At 43.0% G+C, this 24,595-nt stretch overlaps 1 protein-coding gene across 1 annotated transcript in view; it reads right to left on the bottom strand.

The window, feature by feature from the left end:
- Positions 1-1,898: 1,898 nt before the first annotated feature.
- snx25 (sorting nexin 25) overlaps positions 1,899-24,595 on the bottom strand; it is a 47,637-nt gene continuing 24,940 nt past the window's right edge. The window contains exons 6-22 of the mRNA XM_038301459.1: positions 24,146-24,332; positions 21,826-21,896; positions 18,311-18,501; positions 18,098-18,229; positions 17,688-17,837; positions 14,390-14,515; positions 14,103-14,264; positions 13,896-14,027; positions 12,233-12,373; positions 9,230-9,343; positions 4,877-4,954; positions 4,714-4,797; positions 4,508-4,625; positions 4,361-4,427; positions 4,096-4,277; positions 2,523-2,623; positions 1,899-2,452 (exon numbers count right to left, since the gene is read on the bottom strand). Coding sequence (XP_038157387.1) covers positions 2,387-2,452; positions 2,523-2,623; positions 4,096-4,277; positions 4,361-4,427; positions 4,508-4,625; positions 4,714-4,797; positions 4,877-4,954; positions 9,230-9,343; positions 12,233-12,373; positions 13,896-14,027; positions 14,103-14,264; positions 14,390-14,515; positions 17,688-17,837; positions 18,098-18,229; positions 18,311-18,501; positions 21,826-21,896; positions 24,146-24,332 — 2,102 coding nt within the window. The 3' untranslated portion in view covers positions 1,899-2,386. The remainder of the gene's footprint in view (positions 2,453-2,522; positions 2,624-4,095; positions 4,278-4,360; positions 4,428-4,507; positions 4,626-4,713; positions 4,798-4,876; positions 4,955-9,229; positions 9,344-12,232; positions 12,374-13,895; positions 14,028-14,102; positions 14,265-14,389; positions 14,516-17,687; positions 17,838-18,097; positions 18,230-18,310; positions 18,502-21,825; positions 21,897-24,145; positions 24,333-24,595) is intronic.

Genomic DNA, 24,595 nt, shown 5'->3' with positions numbered 1-24,595 from the left:
AATAACCTTTAGCTAAATGATTCTTTACCCTCTTTGAAATAGCTAGCAGCGAATAGACATCAGGATTCCACTAAATGACTCTTGGTCATACTTGGTAGTGAAATAAAGCTTGTCCAAGCTTCAACAACAGCTCAACACATGTTCCTGCAGCATAGCTTGCAGTCCATCCTGTTAGCTTTTGTCTTTACTCATCAGTAAACACATGAAATGATCAACATCATCAAAAGACATATTGTTTGCTCTGTCCGTAATTGTGCCAGACCTGCAAATGTCTGTCCTTTCTTTGGAAAGTTGAGTTTCATCCAGGGTTTTCTTGTCCCATGTGGCTCTTACCAAGGGATCTTCAGGAGACTTTCTCCTCCAGTCTGTCTCTGTAAGTTCTGAAACTCAAGAGAAATGTGTTACAAAAACAGTTTGGTTTGCAGCTGTTTGGCTCTGAAAAGTCAACCATCATGATTTATCCTTGGTCATTCTGGAGATCTGGGCATTTTGCCTGGATCTCCATGATAGCTGCCTCTTCCGATGTGGATCCTCGGGCAGCTTCATGGGAAATCTGTCCTCCCTCTGGAAAAAAATGATGTATATATTAAAGGGCAAACAGGACCTGTTTGAATCTATCTGGAATTCCTTCATTAATTATGTCAAGAATTTGAATATCTCAGAAGACGGTGAAAGTGATTGAAGAACATGTGAAGTGCAGTTCCCAAGGACTATTTATTTAAGGACATATACTGTTAAATTTAATTCTCAGTATAAGAAGCTAAGTACAAAATGTGATCAGTTGCATTGGAACCAATATTGTGAGAGACAATCTGTTTTCTTTTTTTTTTATTTGCATTTTATTTTGACTTGAACCACTACTGCTGTGGTCATATTTTGTATATTCTTGAAGATGTTTGTTTAAACTGCTAAAATTTGTATAAATATATTCTTGAAAAAAAAATAGAGTGAAATCCTGTGTGTTGTGGTCGTTACTGTCCTTAACACAGAGGGGGGAGGCAAGTCACACCTGAAACATGGGCCCAGTGGTTCCCAGTGTCTAAAAACATGATCATGGCACAACACAGATTACATTTCATTATGAAATTGCTCATCTTTTTAGAAGCAATATAATCACATGGAAACTAAATTGCTTATGATTTATAAGACACCATCTCACATATAAACAGACTAGAAATCAATCAAGGAACGAATGTTGATCTGCTATCAACAAACCAAACGATTGTCTGAGAGACAAGAAAACAGTCCATTTCTTTTAAATAAGTTCCTTTTAAGGTGGTGTGTCAATAAAATTATCTTTAAAATATGTTTAAAAAAATGAAATAAAAATGTAAATACCCATCCCTTGGCAAATTGTCTATTCCATTTAAAATACTTTACTAATTTCAAGACACATTGACATATTTCAGTGTTTGCAGTGAGTTGTACAGCTGACCGAGGTTAAACGTTTCCTGAAACTGGTGCATCTTTCATTAACTTGAGCAGATTAATGAGCTGATCTTCCCTTTAAATAAGATACGAAATCAGAGGATTTATATTTAACATTCCATCAGAAATATTCAATTTCCAGCTTAAACTCAGGGAATTTAAAGAAAAATGTATTCACTCATATTCCCATTTTTTTGGCAGCGGGTGATACTAGAAACCATTTTTATTACTTTTACCTCCAGTCAATCTGTTCTGACTGAACTATAGCTCCTTAACAACACAACATCAGGACTTTGGTAATTAATGAATGTTTACATTAACTGAACTAAAGAATCGTCACCAAGATGTGTTTTAAACTGTGCAGCAAAGCCTGTCCTGGTTCACCGAAGGCTCCGACTTCCTACAGTTATTTAGAAATAAATAAGATTTTTTTCCCACAGATTAATAAAGAATTGAAAGAAGACAAGTCATTAACATTTGTTTGTGATTTATTGCTCATATAAACGCTTCCTAAACAATTTCTTGGTAAAAATAAAATCTATCAATAACAATCATAAATAAAATCATCACAACGACAGTCACGTGAAATTATATTGCACAATCAGAAGTGTCCAGAAGAACCACAGAACACGGTGTTGTTGCTCAGGCTGTGTAGGAATGTTAGGAGGTCTGTGGCTCCGCCGGCCCGATCCGGTCAGCTTCAAATCTCTGCTGCTGTCCAAACTGTAACCTCAGAGACTCAAACCGCGACAACAGATCCCTTCTCATTCACTTAAGTTTTGATTTGGAATGTCTGCATCCACAGAAAACAACTAAACAAACGTAAGATAGTGTGAGGTGATTTCAGAAATTAAAAGTTGTTCGGCCATCTGTTCCAGGTAGGATCAGCGTCCTCCATCAGCGATGATCAGTGATTGGTCGGCTGCAGATGGAGCCCCTGTTCCTCTGCTGGTTGTGCTCACATGTTTTCTACCGATGCTCTCAGTTCAGGACACAGCTCCTTCAAGAACATTTCCATCAGCACCTGTAGGGACACAGACGGTTTGAGTACAGAGGAACAGGGAAGCCTCTGATGCTTTCTGAGTGGGCCTTACGTAGATCAGATGTTTGTTGGCGTTGGCCTCCTGCAGAGCATTGAAGATCTTGATGATTCCAAAGCGAGCGTTCTGCTGGCCAACCAGGTTTGCCAGTGCATCTGATAAACACAAACACATGTACCTAAATCCATACTTAATGATTTCTCATGATTTGACCCTGATGGGCGTCACAGCTGGGATCCCTCCTCTGCAGAGGAGCTGGAGTTTTTATGGCTAAGAAGAATGTGAACAATGTCCATAGTGTTAAAGTCGTAGGGAAATCATATTTAAATGTCAAATCATTCTGGCTTAAACATGTATATAAATGTACTCTTTATCAGACCATACTGTCCCAAAATGTAGAAAATATCAGTTTACAAAAAATTTTTTTGTTAATTTTGTTCTACGTCAGCCTGAACACCTACATTTGGCCAATCATATATCAAAGGGCATCTGTCAATCAAATGTTTTCGGTCATAGCATCTTGATTCATATGTCGCAGCTAATATACGCAACGGTTGAAATACGAATCATTTCCTTTCCCATTGAGTTCCGTCCCAGTGTTCACGGGGATGGATGTCTGCTGCTTTAGGTGTGAATGTAGCATTAGCTCTATGCCTGCCGAAGACACAAAGGCAGCAGGAGCAGCTAGTTTACCAGCAAAGTCAATGGTTGACGTGCGTCAAGGCGCAGCAGAAGGCCCCACAGCTGCTGCTGCTGAAATTGGAAAAATTTAACTTTTGCTGCTTGACACGCCAAATCAACCAATCAGAGAAGCTGATCTGGGAGCTGGCAGGGAGACAGACACAGCACTGCTGATGCAGAGCGCTATGATCACTCCTCTGAAACAGTTTATCAATGCCTAAATTAACTTAGAATGCCGAAATCTGCCAGCAAAAATTTTTCAAAAACGAAGCAGGTTTTTGCTGCTCTTGCTGCTTTAGGTGTGAACGTAGCATAACAGAACATAACAGAAGTTGTGAGGAAAGGGCCAAACCAAGCTTCTGCCGCCCTGGCGTCCTCTTCCACAACATCTTCGTCCCCGCTTTCCTCCTCTAAATAAAAAATGTATGAGGGAGGAGACTCATCCACGACCTCCGACACTAAACTCTCCTCCTCTTGCATGTTTCCTCTGTCCATAGCGTTCCTTGACAGTGTCGTTTCTAAGTCACCAATTTAGTGCTACTTGGTCACAATGGAATTTCCCATTGGGAACCTACTAGCACTAAGTTGCTAACTGGTTAGCAAGATGCTTCCAACAAACCGCCTACAACCAAAATGATTGCGAACCTTCCGCCACAACAATCCCACCACCTTGATAAATGACCAATCACATTCACTTCATTCACTCGTGTAAAGCCGTGCACCACTTGGGAGAATTCAGAAATGCAACGGTTTGAGCAGCCGCTTCCCTACGACTTTAAATAAAAACACTGCTTTAAATCCCTCTTTGTAAAAAATGATTTAAAATTCTAAAAGCACTGATTTTTCTTCGTACTCGTCACTTTAAACTGGTTGATCCAGTAGAATCCCAGTAAAGTGTCCAAATGAGAGGAAACCAGCAAAGCAAACTGCACTCCTGGAAAACTACCTGGAATGTTGTCCAATAGTTTCTGCTGAGCGCGCTCCTTGGTTTCGCTCCGTTCCGGATCCGTCCGGACCTTCCCGTGAGGCGCCAGCTTCCCATCAGGCCAGAAGGTGTCCCTGAACACCGTGATGTAACACACCAGCATCTGCTCGCAGAAGATCCAGTTCACAGTGTCCCGGATCTGTCTGAGGAAAGAACGGAAAAGGTCAGCCTCAGGACGCCGACGGCAGACAGACGGAGAAGAAGGGTTAAAAACGGACATATTTACTTGTTGATAGTTCGTCCGAACGTAACCTGGACTAGTGCAATTAGAGTCTTTCTCACCCACTTAAACACTGAGCAGGAAAACAGAGACAAAGCAGTTATAGCAGATCATGTCCTGCTGCAGCCACACATCTGTTAATGAGCAGCTCACTTCCTCTGAGTTCAAAGATCTCCCCGATCAGCATGAAGCAGGGTTCGGCCAGAGCATTTCTGCGCCCGTCAGCTTCGTCGCCGTAGTCTGAAAGGTCGCTGTCATCGTCGCCGTCCTCCTACAAACAGCCGTGGGAGCCAGAACACGCAGCATGAGGCAAGCAATCGCAGCACAGGCTCCTAAAGCTCAACGTTAGCGTTATGTACCTCGGTGTGGGAGAAGAAGTCTCCAGGTAACCTCTCCAGAAAGGAGGCCAAAGAGAAAGAGGACTTCTTCTGAATGGACATCACCTAGAAGACCAATAAAAGAGTTAGCCATGAATTCATGAGGAGTTGAAAGATAGGAATGAATCAGAAAAGGCTGCGTTACTTTGAGGTGCTCTGGAGACGGGCTTAGGAAGGCGTAGAGCGCCTCTGACTGGCACAGTCGCTCATCTGTCAGCAGCCGCTGCAACACAAAGACAGTGGACGTCATGGACAGCAGGCGGACAGAGAGGACGCCTGCATTGTTCATGGTGAAACAGAAAACATGACCTATCTAATGATAGGTCAGTTTCTCCTCAACCCATGAAAATGTCCTCCGTGTTTTCCCAAAATGTTAAAAAACAATCCACTGGACTTTGTTTCCCAGTTTGAAGACGTTTCTCTTCCCATCCAGGAAGCTTTTTCAATTGTCAGAAATAGCGTTGAGTTCGAGGCCATTCAGTATCCACTCACACAGACTAATATCTTCTTTTTGACTCACACCACCCACTGGAACACAAGCTTTCAGTCATTAGAACCTCACAACATCTCACTGAGCATGTCCCTAATATAACAGAAGGAAAGCATGAAGAACAGAAACACATCAAAGATGCTGTTCAAACCTGTGGATACCCAAACTGGGCGTTTGTCAAATCAGCAAGGAAATCCAAAAGACACAGAGCAGAACATAACGGTGAGAAGATTAAACTCAAAAACATCTCCATCCCATATGTTGCTGGTAACCTGACTCCGCCAGATGGATTTGCTCCGCATATCCATCTGGAAACTTTCCGTTGAAGTAATTTTGGGAAGGGGTGAAAATACTGGTTAGCTGATTGGCCTATGTTGGTGATAGACGGGCCAAATAAACCAATCAGATCAATGAAGCATATGACGTAACAGAGCGACGACTATGAGGAGCCCATTGATAGATCAAACTCTTGCCGAAACCAGTCGGGAGAAGAGCAAAAACATCTTTTCCTCTGAGAAAAGCCTCCAGAGCAGTGTTTTGCTCTTCTTTCAGTGAAGAAATACTCTGTAATTCCGATAAAACTTGCTCGATAGCCACGCTAATGCTAGTTTCATCGGCTGAAGCCGCTATGTTCTTTAGACTGAACTGTGGCGCTTCTCGTTGCGTCACACCTCAACCCGCCTCAAAGCAAATGCTGATTGGACGTTCATTCGGTGAACGGCTCCAAATTTTTTTCAAACCGAGAGTGTCCAGACTGATCTGCGAGTGAAACCTTGAAAGCTCGCAAGATCAGGATGGTCTCACGAGGCTATGTTGCTGGAGCCTCTGGAAAACTCAAGAGGATTTTCTCCAAACAGAAATTCCAGTATGTTGCACAGGGGGAAATGTGATTGTGTTTTTTTTTTTCTTTACATTTTCTTTTTTGTGCTTTGCATGTTTGGAGGAAAAAAATATGATTGTGTTTTCCTTTATTTAGACTTTTTGATTTGCTTTGCATGTTTTACTTTTGGTTTCTCCCCTGTGACAATCCAAGCGCACTGGACTGAATTCGGTTGTCAGGGAAGGCAGGGACGTTGTCAGGGGAGCGACGTAATTGCTGAGCTCAGGTGTCAGCAGAGGCTGATTGAAGCCAACATAAAAAGAAGCCTGAATGGAAGGGGGGAAAGAACTGAATCTGCAGGTGAGAGAGACGGACACGCTGCCGAGCAAGAGGCAGGTGGGACCCGCGCTCCGGGCAGGTGCACAGACAGCCCAGTAAAGAGGATTAGGGCAGAGGGGGAACCTCTGCCTGCACATGTAAATAAAGCTTCGTTTAGCTCAGAGCATCAGCAGGAAAATACGTCTTCTGACTGGGTTTTGGTGCGGGGAAGCTGACATTTTCCCTGCTTCTCTCTTTTAGCTGGATCGGTCTGAAAAGGGGTGTGGCACGCCAGCGTGAAACAGTGCTGGAGCGTCGCAGAGTCAGCTGTGGATCAGCAAGAGTGTGCGCTGCAGATGGATCACCCCCACCAGAAGCAGCATAACAAGCGGAGCCCAACTTCCAGCCTCTGATTTGTAACTTCTAAGGAATGTTAGGTTTTATAAGGAAGTGAAAAGGACTGTTTTATTGTGCCACTTTTACAGTGGCTTTCGTATAAATAAAACATTTGAACTTGAGTGCTTCACGGTTTGCGTCTTTGAGTTGCTTGTTCCCCCTTGTACCAAAGACGGAGTGTGGGGCCATACTGGCCACAAGTACATTTCAAACCTAACAAGACCCTCAAACAGAGGTTAGTGCATCCTAAAAACAAAACCCCTAAACCAAACATGAGTGGAGTGGTGTATGCAGTTCAGTCCAGCGAGGAATGCTCTTATCTTTATATTGGAGACACCAAACAACCTCTCCACAGACGCATGACTAAGATAGAAGAGCGGCCTCCTCTGGACAAGACTCAGACTTTGAGAGGGGCATGAAAGAAGCCATCTATGTTAAGAAAGAGAAACCAACCTTAAACAGAGGAGGTGGACTCGGGTTTCAGCTTTCAAAAACCTGCAATTCAGCAATTGAGTTCATCCCTTCCCGCTTTAATCGCAGCTCCCACCCCCCTTAAGGCTGGTTTATACTCAGAAACCAAGTGGTCTGCATGTGTGTCGCAGTGAATGCAGATATGCCCCCGCCCCTTCCGCAGACACTCTGCTGCACCTCTCCAAAATCGTAGGTGACCGCAGACAGGAGGCCTCTGATTGGTCAAATCTACATCTGCTCTACACTATGCATATTTCTTGTTTGCTCCCATATCGGCTTGTTTTGTTTGTATGACTACCATTTTGGAAAACGACTAATGAAGATTGACCAGCTAGAAGAGCGAGATGCGCGAGAACGCTGGAACCTTTTTTCTCCTGGATCCCCGCTCTTTTTCACCCTCATGTCCCTCCGTTGTCGCACAAACTTGCCCCCACTTCCTCACCGCCTCGGCCGTATCTAGATTCACAGCTAGTTTCTGATTATCCCTCTTGCGTTGTGGCGTGGAATAACATAGCACAGATCACGCTTCAATATTGGGCATAAACCAAAAATACCTGCGCCAAGCTCACTGCGACACACTGCTGCGGGAGGATAACCAGCCCTTTACAGGAGAACAGAAGACCTCTCCTATCAGCCAGGAAAACATTCCCTTTAACGACCCCCCTTTCAGAGACATAGACGGGTATGGGGCATTGCAAGCTAACCAAAGAGGCCAAACGACCCCCATTCCAAAGGGGCGGGCCCCTTCGTCTGGTTCAATTTACATATTTTCAATGCCAAAGCAAGACTTTGTTTTGGTTCCGTTCTATAAAGCCTCAAACTCAACTCTATTTCTGACATTTTTAATTGAAAAAGCTTCCTGGATGGGAAGAGAAACGTCTTCTTGGAAACAAAGTCCAGTGGATTGTAATGAACCTTTTTTGAATGACTATGACCTGGATGACTGAGAATCTTTACCTGCATAGTCCTCCAGATCTCCTATCATTTAAAATCCAACTAATAAGATAAAAGAGTGAAGCACTGAGTCACAGTTTCTTCCTCTGGGTTCCCGAAAACAAAAACACCAACTTGGTCATTTGGTCAAACTTCTCATCAAAAACATCCAGGGATTCAAATAAGCACCACTGTCATTCCTTTCAAAGAAAACCTGCCGATAAACTCCAAGCAGAGTTTCTGTTCTGGCAGCTGGCTACAGGAGCAAACAGCCCGACTAATGGACCAGAGAATTATCAGCTTCCTTTGTTTGAAATAATGAAGCTCAATCACATATATCCTCATAAAAAAACTTAAAACATTGAAAAGAGACAGAGGCGTTCAGATGTAAACGGTAAATATTCCTGATTAGATCTGAAAATATGGAAGTTTAATGGAAAAAAATGAAAAAAAACATAGGTCCAACTGTGGAATGAAACAAAGAAAATACCATTTATTTATATTATAGATCAAACAAATGTAACATTAAATAATTAAATATACCTTTTAAACTAAGACATGAAATTTATTCTACTCTGTAATTATTAATTTCATGGTGGCTGCACAGGAGAGTCATTAAATCATCTAAGCCATCAACTTCACCCAATCAAACCCAGAGGGCGGGACTAGAGCAGCACCCATAAACCCTGACGTCTGATTGGATCAGATCATTTCTTCCTGAATTTTTTTTTCACTCTAAATTCAAAATCATCACTAAAAAAGGTGCAAAATCGTGAGTGTCTTCTCTACATTGTCCCTAGGTGTGTGTGCAGGTTGGTTATGGGTGGAGCTGCTACAGAAGGTCCCTTTGAAAACTACAACCAAATTGAAAGTGTTTTTATTAGCTTGACTCTTTTTATTAAAATAAACAGATTTATTACTGTTCTTATTGTTCGATTTAAAATGAAAAACATTCGATCATGTTTGCACTTTTGCAAACAGCTGCAAAAGTGAATGAGTTGAATCTGCTGTATTCTAACGCTGACCCATGAACCAAACAAAAACACAGGATGACCGCAGTCTGCAGGTACCTGGAGGAAGGCATTGAGCTGGGTTTTACTCTTCTCTAAGAACTTCTGGTCGATGGATTTGAAGGGAAGTTTACTAAGTGATGGTAACTGGAGTTTCTTCAAACACGGAAAACACTGGAGGACAAAAAGAAGAAGATATAGAAGAAGCAATGAATACAGACAACAATCCTAACATTTAAGGATCCATTCAGCAGTAATGTCTTAAAGGAGAAAGTCCGGCCATATTCGGAATTTAAACTTCTGAAAGTGCTTTAAATATTAAATTATTCCATACTGTTCAATAAAAGATCAGTGTTTTTAATTAAGAGTAATTATCATTTGAATGTTCTTTACTGGAGGCATCCATGTTTGTCAAAGAACACTACTGCCACCTACTGGTTTGTGACGTCACGGTGCGGTATCGGCTGTTGATCAAGTCCCAGTGCTGTATCTGGTGTTCGTCACAACGCGCTATTATAAAAGTCATCTGGAAAACATTCTTCTTCCAAATGTTGGCTATATATTACGTTTTTTTTTCTCTGGCCAGAAGTTCGATGACAAATCCTCCCTCCTCAAGTAGGCAATCCCGTCCATGGAGGATCAGGAATCGGAAAGGTGATGTAACTGATTTTTTTTCCCTTTTCCCCGATGTATTGAAACATCCAGTTGCCATGCACGAGAGCATTGTCAGTTTCACTATAGCTCTGGTGAATTTCAATGGTGAAGTCCTCTGGAAATCTTCAATAATTGTTGTTGATTGCAGATGTGTCTAGTAGTTCCCATTGATTTAGCTTGTAAAGTGGGGAGAATGGCGCTAGGCTTACCGCACCGTGACGTCACTGCTGGAAGATGACAGGAGGGAGTTGTTACTATATTTGGGCAAAAATGGCCGCTCCCAGACTCTGTGATTGCGACAAAAATTATTATTTTAATTATTTTACTGATTAACGCTAAATTCATTAAATCAACACAAACGTATTAGTTTAAGGTATAATTAATGACCCATTGGTTATTCTTGGCTGACCAGACTTTTCCCATGCATCAGAGCAGACTTGTCTGTACTTGAAATTGACAGATGTCCCAGCATGCACTGCGGCGGCAGCAGCTTCCAATAGAGCGCTGACAGAGCTCAGAGTATTAAGTTAAAAGTTCTCTTTTCTGTTGCTGTTGTTCAATAAAAGTACACTTTAAGATCATTTGAGGCGGGAACATTATACTTTTTAGCATCACTATATGGCCCATTTATGGATTAAATGTGTCATACACAATCCGCTTTGTTTTTAAAAGATATAAATATTAAAATTATAACCACGGATGTCTGGGGGACAGTGATTCGCCTACATGTTATGAATGCTGGCGTACCAGAAATGATAAATTATGAACAGTTTAGGTTGTGCCTTCAACTCGTTTCTCATAGGAAGATGTTACCTCGATATAACCTAACTGAACAGCTTCAGAACGGCTCCAAATGACACAAAACTTGTATGGGTGAGTAGAACATGATGTAATAACGTAAAATCAAGGGCCCAATGTAAAAAAAACAAAGTTCCCCTTTAAGCTGCATTTTTGAGGCCACTTTTTTTTTTCTTTTTTCCCTTTTGGTCCACTAAGGAGCCTACAAATCATTATCTTAGAGAGGAAAACACAATGGACAAGTTGATTAAGTGACTGTTGCTGCGTGAATAAAATACCGTTATTTAAGATAAAACATTAAAAATGTATTTATTTATTTTAGACCAAATAACATTTTACATTTACATCCCGCTTGCTGCAGTGAGGGTGCATGCAGCCCGTTTACCGCTCTGACTGCAGCGCTGAGAGGGACTCCTCCGGAAGCAGGAGAACGGGGTTGGGACGGGGGAGGCGCCCCACAGCAGCACCTGGCGCTGGAGGACAAGAGTAGGAACGATACGTGCTTTCACCCAAGAGTCTCCAAAAGCCGCCAGAGACACCAGAAAAGTGGCTAGATTTTGTCACTAGTCATTTTTTTTTAAAAACAGTCACTGGAGGGGTCTGAAAAGTGGCTAAATATAACAACAATTTCGCTGACTTGGCAACACTGCGGGCGAACCGGGCAGCATTTTTATAAAGGAGGGCGGGACGCGTGCTTTGAAAAAAATATAACTGGCGCTTGGAGTGGGTCTCACCTGATAGGTAGAACCGCCACTGACCGTCTACGAGCATGGCGCGCATTCTTCCTGTCGCCTGGTTACGGCCGTAAACAGTTTGTCTCTCTATGGCGCTGGGTTATGGGCGCTATGAAAGCACAGCTGTGGAACGGTCTGATAAACTGACAGATCTTTTTGTTGTTGTTGTTGTTTTTTCTCTCTGTCCATCTATATGAGACTGTGGCGGACCGCCACAGTCTCGTTAATTAATGGGAAACACTGTCGAGGGAAACCGTAGCCAGGGCTAACGTTAACCCGTCTGCAGCAGCCCTCTCTCTGCATAGCCGTGTGTGAAGGACTGCTGGCTCTGATGGAGAGTTTTGTTTTATTTGAATGTTCATTTGATTTGTGTTTATCTGACTGTGTTCATCATTATTCCCCTATTAAATGAAAAAGTAAGAATTAATTATTATCCAGAGACTAATAATAACAGGTGGTGAAATGCAGCTCCAGATGAGCTGAGAGTGTGGTGATGTCATCAGTACGCTTCTGTTCCAATTGACCCATATTTATGCTGCGTGCTCCCGTTCTCCCTGACTCCAGACATTCCTGTCAAGAACAGAGTTGGCGAGGACATGAGTACGTACGCGCATTCTTGTAAATTGAGAAACGGCCATAGTTTCCAGGTTTATTTTAGGTCTAACCTGCTGAAACCACTTTAGACTGGGATTTATAAACACCACAGCACATCAAACAGTGTCGCCCTGGTTTGTTAACATTATCCAGTCTATCCATCAAAGGACAGGAATCCAGCCTCAGAACCTTTCAGCTTTCAGTTGAGCTGCTGATCAGATCAGAGCAGATTCTGGTCGATCGCTCTGTTTCTCATCACTGAAATCAACAGAAGGTTTTTTACCTCGGTCAGTTTGCGGTGCAGCATCTGGAATTCAGTGAGCTTCCTCTGGACGCTCCAGCGGCTGTGGGCCGTTTCCTCTCCTTCCATCAGGCAAACGCAGACGCTGTAACAAGCTACAGTCTCCCCTCCTTCTTCTGCAGCCTGCAATCAGAAAGACTGTCAGCTCAACAATACTCCGGTAGGCTGGAGCCCCCACCATTAACCCACCACTGGCAGCAGCCTGAACCCTTGATAAAGGGCAGGATGGATCCATGCCTTCATGCTGATGATGCCAAACTCTACCTTGAGTTAAAGTTGTTGTGCAGAGTTAAAGTCATAGGGAAACGGCTCTTCCAACCGTTGCATTTCTGAATTCTCCCGAGTGGTGCACGACTTTACACGAGTGAATAAAGTGAATGTGAATTGTCGTTTATCAAGGGAGCGGGATTGTTGTGGCGGAAGGTTTGCAAGCAAGTTTGGTTGTGGCCGGTTTGTCGGAAGCATCTTGCTTATCAGTTAGACTTAGACAGTTTCTTCTCCACTGCCATTAAACTAATAAATGTTATATGGAATGGGTTAGAAAAAAAAAAAAGCCTGAATGTTGGGACTGTAACTATACAGTTGTATTTTTACATCACTTGTTTTTTTCACCAGTGTTTTTTTTTTTTTTTTTTTTATCACAATGTTTGCTGCTGCTTACCTTTATCAAGGCTGCTTTTTCAAAATGAAGAAGTCTAGAGAGCTGTACTGAACAAAATTTATTTTTGTATACACTTGTGTGTACAAAATGACAAAATAAAATCTGTCTAAGTCTAATAAGCCAGTTTGGTTATGGCCGGTTTCTCTGAAGCATCTTGCTAACTTGGTCCCAATGGGAAATTCCATTGGGACCAAGTAGCACTAAATTGGTGACTTAGAAACGACACTGTCAAGGAACGCTATGGACAGAGGAAACATGCAAGAGGAGGAGAGTTTAGTGTCGGACTTCGTGGATGAGTCTCCTCTGTCATATATTTTTTATTTAGAGGAGGAAAGCGGGACGAAGATGTTGTGGAAGAGGACGCCAGGGCGGCAGAAGCTTGGTTTGGTGTAGAAGGCTTCCAGCCGTACATGTTTGAGCCCTTGCCTCGCAACGCTGCCAGTTCTGTTAGCTCTACGCCTGCTGAAGACACAGACGTCCATCCCCGTGAACACTGGGATGGAACTCAATGGGAAAGGAAAGGATTTGTTGCACATATTAGCTCTGACATATGAATCAAGATGATATGACCGAAAAAATTTCATTGACAGATGACCGCTGATATATGATTGGCCGAATTTAGGTGTTCAGGCTGACGTATAACTAACTAGCCTGCATAAAATAATGAAAAAAAAAAACAGATCTTAAGACCAGATTTTTTTTAACAGACATTTTCTAAATTTTGTGATAATATCGTCTGATAAAGAGAACATTTATATACATGGTTAAGCCAGAATGATTTGGCATTTATCTATGATTTCCCTACGACTTTAACCGATTGACCATGATTGGAGCTCTGATCACTTTGATCAGGACAACATGACAGCCTGAATGTTATTTGATTAAACCTCAAACTAGAGCATGAAACATACTGTGATGTCCTGTGGGTTTGGCCTTGAAAACAACAGTGTCATCCAGCAGTGAGCGTGCTTTCAGTGTGTTTACCTCAGCAGCGGTGATGTTTGCCCTCCAGTGGCCCAGGTTCTCACACCACCAGTCAGTCCTGGTGATGTGCTGCTGGAGTTCACTGTGCTCCTTCTCCATGGCTCCAATCTCCTCCTTTAGTTTGCTCACTATCTACACACACAAAGAGAATGGGTTTGATAAAGCGACCGTGTTGGTTGTTTAGAGGGTTTGCAGATCCTTGCTTACCTTCTTGTCTGGCTTTGGTGCATTCTGGATAGAGCCCAGGGCCTGGCGCTTGTATTCCAGTTTGTCATAAAGCTGCCGTAGTTTGGTAGCAGCATAGCTGGCTTGCTCATTGATTCCTTTAGTGCCTTCATCACACACCTCTCCTGCATCCAGCCCCTGACACTGAAACAGAGAAAACAGGAAGGCGGCAAAGATCTTTAACCGTTTACACACCAACAAAGAACTGAAACCAATAGAAAGCATCCACATGATGTATAAGGGATACATCGTACAGGAGAGAGACTGACCCCTTCGCCTTTCTCCTCTGGGCTGCACTGTGATTGGCTGCGGGGCTCATCTCGTCTGATCAGCCTTTCATAGAGGTCAGACACCAAGAAGGAGGGGTAGTAGCGCTCCCTCATCGTCTCGGCCACCTGGAGAACATTTAAACGAGCTTTATGTGACTGAAGAACAGATGAAAACCATCAAATGGGTCATTAAAAAAAAAAAAAACAACAAAGAAGAAGCACTATATATATATATATATATATATATATATATATATATATTTATTTTCTTTTTTTTTTTTTTTTATGGTTAACACTGATCTAAAGTATTGATACCGCTTCTTCATCTTCATGTTTTGTAATGTTATTATTTCATCATGTATTAATGACATCGTATGATACGGTTGGTGAGAAACAGGTTAAAAAAGAAAAAAAGTGGTGGTGTTCCTTAGCCAAACTAAAAACACCTTCAGTTTAGACGCTGATCTGGATCCTGATCCAGATCAATGCATTTCTTATCATTTTAGGGAAATATTTTGCAAAGTGTGGGATGGCCTCCTCTAGGGGGAGCCAGAGCTTAGGGAAAGTAAGGATTGACCATCTGCCGATTGATGCTACCATATGGCAGTCTGAGAGGCAACGTTACACACTACAGGTTCACGTTCACATTCAGGTTCAGTTCAGTTTAGTTCTGTAGCTCTAATTAATTCTCCTGTTACTTTCCAGAGACGATTCAACCAGATCAGCCAGTCACAGTAAAGGTTCTATTTAAGGAATTCATCTGACTGCAGCCAGTCATTCACTTTGCAGGATTCCCTCCTCCTGGATGAGCAGCTTGAGACAGATGACTCTGACTCCTTAGCAATCCCTCCTCACATGCTGCGACAGTAGAGAGGAAAAACGTCCTTTAACAGGAACAAACCTCCACCAGAACCAGAACCAGGCTTAGTGTGAACGGTCTGCAGCAGACCAAGCAGAGAGAAGCAGACAGACCAGAGGAAAACAGAAGCACTGATCTCTGTTCCTCCTGCAGCTGTCAGATGTTTCTTTCCATCATTACCCACATTATGCAGGTGATTTGAGTTTTTTGTTTTGTTTTTCGGTTTCTTCTTCCCGCTGGCTGAAAATCCTGTTTAAAGCCAGGAACATTCAGCTTTTAGTGGTAGCGGGAACAGCTAACTCACACTGTTTAACCGGGTCAAAGGACTTGGCAAACGATCTATGTTAAAATGGCTTGGCTCTTATTGGCATGCTGTGGGAACACCAGAGATTGGTTGCTGGTGAAGATTCTCAGTCATTCAGATCAGTCATTCCAAAAAAGTGAAAAACAATCCACTGGACTTTGTTTCCAAGTTTGAAGACGTTTCTCTGCCCCATCTTCCCTGTTGCAGGAAGCTCAAACTCAATGCTATTTTTGACATTTTATTTTTTTTAATCTTTTTTTATTGAGCATCAGTAGTACATTATATAATTTACATTACAAGAGGCATGATACTCAGATTTACATTTTAACCCCCCATCCCAAGAAACCGTTTGGACACCAATCCAGCAGGAGTACCGTGGATAATTAAAGGTAATACAAAAATAAACAATAGCTATAAAAAAAATAAATAAAAATAAAAAAATATATAATATATACACATTTATACATATACACTTACACATACCCATACATATACATATATATATAGAAAACTGATCAAAAATAAATAAATAAATAAATATTCCTGACAGTTTGAATTAAAAAAGGTTCCTGGATGGGAAGCAAAACCTCTTCAAACTTTGAAACAAGTCCAGTGGATTATTTAACTTTTTTGGAAGGACCAGAGCCAGGCACGCTAAATTACGCCACACGCTGTGCCAGACACTCCTGATCTAACAAGCCCAAACAACTATGTTTACATCAATAAACATGGCGCAGCGCTGGTTGGAGAGATTCTGAGATAAAAGAGTGAAACTATAAACACCCTGACTACGCCCTGGGTTCCTTACATGCTGCTGTCTGTTTATTTTCCTGACTTCTGTCAAACTGGTGACGTCATCAATGCTGAAGGGCTGGTTATTCTCCCGCAGCAGTGTGTCGCAGCTAGCTTGGGTTAGGGTTATTTTCTATTTATGTCCAATATTGAAGCGTGGTCTGCGCTTTGTTATTCCACGGCACAAGAGGGATAATCAACAACTCGCTGTTGGTCTAGATACAGCCGTGGCGGTGAGGAAGTGGGGGTGAGTTTGTGCGACAAAGGAGGGACATGAGGGTGAAAAAGAGCGGGGATCCAGGAGGAAAAAGGGTCCCAGAGTTCTCGTGCACCTCGCTCTTCTAGCTGGTCCAACTTCATGAGTCGTTTTCCACAATGGCGGTCAAACAAACAAAAAAAGCCATTAAGGTACCAAACAGGAAATACGCATAGAGTAGGGAGGATGTAGAATTTACCAATCAGAGGCCTCCTGTCTGCAGCACTGTTTGCGGTCACCTACAATTTTGGAGAGGTCTACTAGAGCAGCGGTCCCCAACCACCGGGCCGCGGACCGGTACCGGTCCGTGGGTCATTTGGTACCGGGCCGCAAAAAAAAAAACTATATATATATGTAATTTATCGACAATCAGAGTCTGAGTGATGTTTTATTTTGAAAAATATAAAAAATTGCAGTATTCTCTCCCAATTACATCAGTCGGTGCATCTGTGCCTGTTGACACAGGTTAATCCAGTTCAAGACTCATCCTATCTATAACATCCTATCTTTGTGAAGCGGGATTTTCTGCGGTTACAGCGACCAAAACAAAGCTACGGAGCAGACTGGACATCAGGAGCACACTTCGTCTGTCATTTTCTCCGATTAAGGCTAGAGTTGATTTTACGCCAGCCGTATCATTTTACTTGATCGCACACATTCAGCGACACAAAGGAGCTCTTTAAAGCTGGGCACCGTTTCATTCACAACACCTGTCCCATCAACCAGGAATCAGAATTACTTTAATAATCCCAGGGAGAAATTACTTTCATTACATTACCCCATCTGTAATAGAGTGACTATAGGACCAGTTTGATAGAACACTATTTCATACTATATATAATTAGGGAGTCCCGACTCAATCTCAACATCAGTTTGGGGGTCCTTGGTTTTTAATGAGACATCCTTCCATCCAAATAACTACATTATTTTAAAGCAAATATTATTATTGGATTTAGAAATAATCATCTGAAAAGTGTGGCATGCATTTGCGTTCATCCTGCAGTCAGCGCGGCAGCAGGTGGACCAAAGGGAGGGCGTCTCTGTTCCAGCAGAAACCAAATGCTGAGAAAAGGAACTGCTTTGGTACCTGCTCCTGCAGCCTGACGAACACCTCGGTCCCCCTGTTTCCCACCAGACTCTGCTGGATCTCCTTCAGAAGAAACTTTTCCACCTGAATCTCTTTGCTCTCCACAAAGAACTTCTGGTAGATTTCACCCACGATTTGGGGAACTTCATTCTGTCAAACAAGCAGTAGCCAGTCAAATATTTACACCTTCACCTGCAGAAGCACCTAAAGCAAATATTTACATAAAGCTGTATGACATTAACTGATCAAGCTGCTCAATTTAAAATCCTAAAAAGCTTCTGAATCTGCATTAATGTATTTTAGGAGCTAAATCCAGTGTGACTCTTTAAGATAAAGCAGCTTATGCAGTTTTAATCTGTTTGGTCTGTCTGAATTTGAGCCCTGCTGGGTGAGACTGAGGAACAGGATACCTTATTGGCAGTTTTCAGCGTTTCCACCAGTTCCCAGAAGCTTATCAGAGCTCTCTTATCCACTCTCTCCATGTAAACTCTAAAATGCTCTCTGTAGCTGGCGTCACACAATATCTCATCGAACTGGAGGATCTAAAGGAAGGAGAAAACCAGTCAGTCAAACTCTTGGTCCCTAGTTGGGCGTTAAAACTCCAACGCTGGCGTGTGGCGAACCCTCTGACTCTGCGGTTCGTCGCCTTCGTCGGCTCCTCCTTCCTCGCTGTTCTCGTAGTTGGGCCCCCCGAGCAGGCGGATGCGCTTCTCACACTGTTTCTTGGCGACAGTCAGCTGATTGATGTAGCGCTTCATGTCTCTGGCCCTCAGCAGGTCGGCCTTCATGGCTGCAGACTCTTTACCTTTGCGCTCTGAACCAGAGGAAGAAGAGTATGGGAGTAATATTGATCTAAAATTATTTGCAAATATGTGTGGAGAGTTTTGTGTCTGTATCTAGATTTGTGTGTGTGCAATAGGATTTGAATATGTATGTTTAGATTTGTCTGTCTGTACGAGTATCTGGAAATGAGTAAAATAACTTGTGTGTAATTGATTTGCAAATGTGTAAAAAATCCACAAATCCATATTCAGATCTACAAATGCTGGGATCAGTCTCTAAACACACAGAGTAACTTAAGTAGAATGTATTTTTGCTTCAACACCCAGAAATACAGACAAATCATTGGTTACAAGTCAAGCAGTTTCTCTGGTGGCTCTCTTTACACACGTGAGTTTTTTGCTACACTTCTGTCGTGTGAGATCTGCAAATGCACAGAGAGGATTCGTATGTGTAATATCTTGATTTGCTGACCTGAGCGTAGGCTCACAGGCTTATGGCGGCAGTTTATTATAAAATCAGCTTTTCTGACCATTCTGATTCATCATTTAAAGCCATAGGGAAGTCATATTTAAATGTCAAATCATTCTGGCTTAAACATGTATATAAATGTACTCTTCATCAGACGATATTGTCACAAAAGTTAAAAAATTTCTATATAAAAAAAAAAAAAACTTGTCTTAAAATCTGTTTTTTTCCCGTTATCTTATGCAGGCCAGTTAGTTATACGTCAGCCTGAACACCTAAATTCGGCCAATCATATATCAACGGTCATCTGTCAATCAAATGTTTTCGGTCATAGCATCTTGATTCATATGTTGCAGAGAATCATTTCCTTTCCCATTGAGTTCCGTCCCAGTGTTCACGGGGATGGACGTCTGTGTCTTCAGCAGGCGTAGAGCTAACAGAACTGGCAGCGTTGCCAAGCACAGACTCAAACATGTACGGCTGGAAGCCTTCTACACCAAACCAAGCTTCTGCCGCCCTGGCGTCCTCTTCCACAACATCTTCTTCCCCGCTTTCCTCCTCTAAATAAAAAATGGATGATGTAGGAGACTCACCCATGACCTCCGACACTAAACTCTTCTCCTCTTGCATGTTTCCTCTGTCCATAGCGTTCCTTGACAGTGTCGTTTCTAAGTCGAAGTTAGGAAACTGAGTCTGGAAGGATGTTCTTGCAAGATAGTATTCAATTTTATTTAATGTCCTTTGGTAGGAGGGTATATAAAAGCTCTGATTTTATCATCCTAAACACATACATTTATATTCTTCAAAAAATCCCAGCTCACTCTCTCCCTCCCATGAAACTAAAACCCACCCCCCGCAGAAAAGATCTTTCTCACACACTTGAACAAAAGAAAGATAACAACTCAATTCATCCAATACATAAATTTAGCCAGATAAATATTTCAGACAACTGTTTTCCGTTCACACCAGAAAAAGGATGTGAGAACCTTAAACACAGTAAGGACATGTTTATCTATATTTCCCCCTTGTCTAAATAAGGGAGGAATCTGCTTCTTTTCACACCTGCTTCAACTCCCTACATTTCAGCGTAAAGGATGGAACATGTTAATTTCATTTAAATAAGAAAAAGCACAGTCTTATATTTAATTTCACATTCCAATGTAATTTCTAAGTTGCAACTAAGTTGCTAACTGGTTAGCGAGATGCTTCCAAGACACCGGCCACAATCAAACTTGCTTGTGAACCTTCAACCACAACAATCCCGCCCCCTTGATAATCGACTAGGGATGTAAATCACACCCATCATGGCGATTCAATTCAGTATCGATTTCCTGACCCAACGATTCGATTATTTTCGATACTCAAAAATACACCACGATACGATTCGATTCATTTTTTTTTAAACATTTAAAAGGCTAGACAATGTTTCAAATTATGAAATAAATCAATGAAAGCTGTAATATCGTTATGCATTTTATTTAAAAAACTACAACAAATAACAGAAGTAGAAAAATTGCACTACATCTATTCCTATTAAAACCTCATTCACTGAAAAATAATAATACCCCTGCGTTATAGATTCTGAAAGGCTTTGCATCAAAAAATACTGCACAAAATCAGTGCAATGAGTGCAATTCAATACCTCGACTCCAGACGTCCCGCCCCCTCCACAGACGCTCCGCTGCACCTCTCCCAAATTGTAGCTGACCGCAAACAGTGCAGCAGACAGGAGGCCGGCTTGTTTTGTTTTTATGACCGAAATTGCGGAAAACAACTCGTGAAGTTTGACCCGCTAGAAGAGCGAGATGCGCGAGAACGCTGGGACCCTTTTTCCAGCTGGATCTCCGCTCTTTTTGGCCCTCATGTCCCTCCGTCGTCAGACTAAACTCGCCCCCACTTCCTCACCGCCTCGGCCGTATCTAGACCCACAGCGTGTAGCGAAGACTACGCTTCAATATGGAGCATAGATTAAAAATGTCTGCGTCAAGCTCACTGCAACAAACTGCTGTAAGAGTATAACCAGGAAGCAAGGTAAGAACGCAAAATAGGTTTAGCGCCACCGCAGCACGGGAGGGAGAATTACGCCCAGGAGCAAATGGATAAAAATAGACGGGAGGAAAACAAAAACATGAATCGATACTCTTGCGGAGTATTGATGCATCGGATCCTCGGCTGTTGGATCGATGACTCGTGTAAAGTCATGCACTACTCGGGAGAATTCGAAAAAGCAACTGTTGGAAAGCAGTTTCCCTATGACTTTAAAGTTTCACAGCTCTGGAATTATAATCAATATATCTCAATGATATTTTTGAAAAAATTGAACACACACACAAATCTAGATACAGACACACAACTCTTCACACACATTTGCAAATTATTTTGCAACAGTATTGCTCCCATGGAAAAAGTGCATCAGAAAATCACCGTAGGTGGACAAATTGAACCGTTTTGTAAAGTTACCGTAGACCAACAATTTAATCAGATCTGGAAATATTAGGTTCACTAAACATGCACGGTGTTTACTGGAGCCAGGTAATCAGGTTGCTTAGTGTTAGACGCCATCAGATGTAAAGCTCCATGAAACAGGTAATATTTTTCCTAAATTCTATTTTTTATTTTCTGAATCCCTCTATTTTATTCCTATTGTGTTCATTAACCTTATAAGTAATTATTTAACATATAAACAGCCACAAAATTCAACATCTAATGATATTGGTTTACTTTCAAATGTAAAACGAACTGCTGTGAGTCTGCAGAACATGCTATGCTTTTATGAGGCATTTAAAGTGGAAAAGAAACGGTAAACTGTCTTACTATTATCAATAATTATATTACAAATCAGTGCTGCCACTGCCTTGTTTGATATTACATGAAAGGCGATTGATCTTACCCTTTTGCTTCTTGAGCTGAGGCAAGCTGCTGATGGTGGTGGCGTGGATGATTTCTACCACTATCTGATACCTGGGAGGAGATGGAGACCACAAAGGTCATCAGTACAAGCTGTTCAAAGAATATATGAGACATTTAAAAAAAAAAGAAAACAAAAGAAGAACCACCATGAAAATATGCAGCATGATTACTGGGAAATGTTTTCTTGCTTCTTTAAATGATCAAACATGTGAGAGGTCAGTCAGCACCTCATTTCAACACTAATGACAGAATATCATGTCTCACCGCCTTTAAATTCTCCATATGGCATTAGAAAAGTCTCTGTTCCCATGGAAACCGCACAGCAGGAAAAAATATTAGTGCTTAAAGCATCTGTTAGTTTCTACCCACAGCATGGTGCATTCAGAGAACGTCTGCACAGCTACAGAACATCAGTTATAATATCAGTTTAATGAGGCAATGAGGAAGGATGGATGGATGGATGGATGGATGGACGGACGGACGGACGGACGGGTGGGTGGATGGGAAGATGGGTGAGGATGGATGGATGGATGGATGGATGGATGGATGGATGGATGGACAGACGGACGGACGGGTGGGTGGATGGGAAGATGGGTGAGGATGGATGGATGGATGGATGGACGGACGGACGGACGGACGGGTGGGTGGATGGGAAGATGGGTGAGGATGGATGGATGGATGGATGGATGGACGGACGGACGGACGGACGGACGGGTGGGTGGATGGGAAGATGGGTGAGGATGGATGGATGGATGGATGGATGGATGGATGGATGGACAGACGGGTGGGTGGATGGATGGATGGATGGACGGATGGACAGACGGACGGGTGGATGGGTGGATTGATGGACAGGTGGATGGATGGATGATGGGTGATGATGAATGGACAGATGGACGGGTGGATGGATGGACGGGTGGATGGGTGGACGGGTGGATGGGTGGATGGGTGGATTGATGGATGGATGGACGGATGATGATGGATGGATGGAGGGATGGGTGATGATGAATGGACAGATGGACGGGTGGATGGACAGACGGGTGGATGGACAGACGGACGGGTGGATGGGTGGATTGATGGACGGGTGGATGGACAGACGGACGGGTGGATGGGTGGATTGATGGACAGGTGGATGGATGGATGATGGGTGATGATGAATGGACAGATGGACGGGTGAATGGATGGACGGGTGGATGGGTGGACGGGTGGATTGATGGACGGGTGATGATGGATGGATGGACAGGTGGATGGATGGATGATGGGTGATGATGAATGGACAGATGGACGGGTGAATGGATGGACGGGTGGATGGGTGGACGGGTGGATTGATGGACGGGTGATGATGGATGGATGGACAGGTGGATGGATGGATGGATGATGGGTGATGATGAATGGACAGATGGACGGGTCGATGGATGGACGGGTGGATGGATGGATGGATGGACGGACGGATAGATGCACGGGGTGGATGGGTGATGATGGATGGATGGAGGGATGGATGGACGGGAAGATGGGTGATGATGGATGGATGGACGGGTGAATGGGTGGATTGATGATGGGTGATGACGAATGGACAGATGGACGGGTGGATGGATGGACGGGTGGATGGGTGGATTGATGGACGGGTGATGATGGATGGACGGACGGATGGATGGACGGACGGATGGACGGACGGACGGATAGATGCACGGGGTGGATGGGTGATGATGGATGGATGGAGGGATGGATGGACGGGAAGATGGGTGATGATGGATGGATGGATCGATGAATGGACGGATGATGGATGGATGGATGGACGGGTGGGTGGATCGATGGATGGACGGATGATGGATGGATGGACGGGTGGGTGGATCGATGGATGGATGGACGGTTGATGATGGATGGATGGAGGGATGGGTGATAATGAATGGACAGATGGGATGGATGGATGGATGGATGGATGGATGGATGGATGGATGGATGATGATGGATGGATGGAGGGATGGGTGATAATGAATGGACAGATGGGATGGATGGATGGATGGATGGATGGATGGATGGACAGATGGGATGGATGGATGGATGGATGGATGGATGGATGGATGGATGGATGGATGATGATGGATGGATGGAGGGATGGGTGATAATGAATGGACAGATGGGATGGATGGATGGATGGATGGATGGATGGATGATGATGGATGGATGGAGGGATGGGTGATAATGAATGGACAGATGGGATGGATGGATGGATGGATGGACAGATGGGTTATGATGGACGGACAGATTGATGGATGGGTAGGTGAGAGCAGCTGCTGCCATGCCTGAGTTGCTTGAGGAAATTGACATCAGATGAAGTTGATATCAGTTTGATGAAGTCTTCATAGGAGGCAGCGTAGGTGTAGGCTTTTTTCTGCTGCTCGGCCTGCTGCTCCCTCTGCTCCAGCTGAGACAGCAGCATCCTGTTAATGGAGTCTGGATCACTGAGCACCTCCACCAGAGGCTTCAACACTGCAACACAGAGGCAGAAAACCGCCTTCTGGCATCAACACAGCTTTGATAATCAGCTACAAAACAACATCACACACATTCTAACCACATTCACAACAGACAATGTTAAACCAACACTCATTTTCAACTGCTGCAGAAAAGGAACAGTGTCATTCTGCTATTAGGTATTAATCTAAACTGCTACTGTTCAGTGACAAACTGACAGACTTCTTTCCACCTGGATTATTTGAGGCTCGCAACTGGAAAAAAATAATAGTTTCTAT

The sequence above is a fragment of the Cyprinodon tularosa genome, unplaced genomic scaffold (assembly GCF_016077235.1).
Source record: "Cyprinodon tularosa strain WSP-4 unplaced genomic scaffold, ASM1607723v1 ctg468, whole genome shotgun sequence".
Taxonomy (NCBI): Eukaryota; Metazoa; Chordata; class Actinopteri; order Cyprinodontiformes; family Cyprinodontidae; genus Cyprinodon; species Cyprinodon tularosa.
This window is presented reverse-complemented; position numbering and strand designations above follow the sequence as displayed.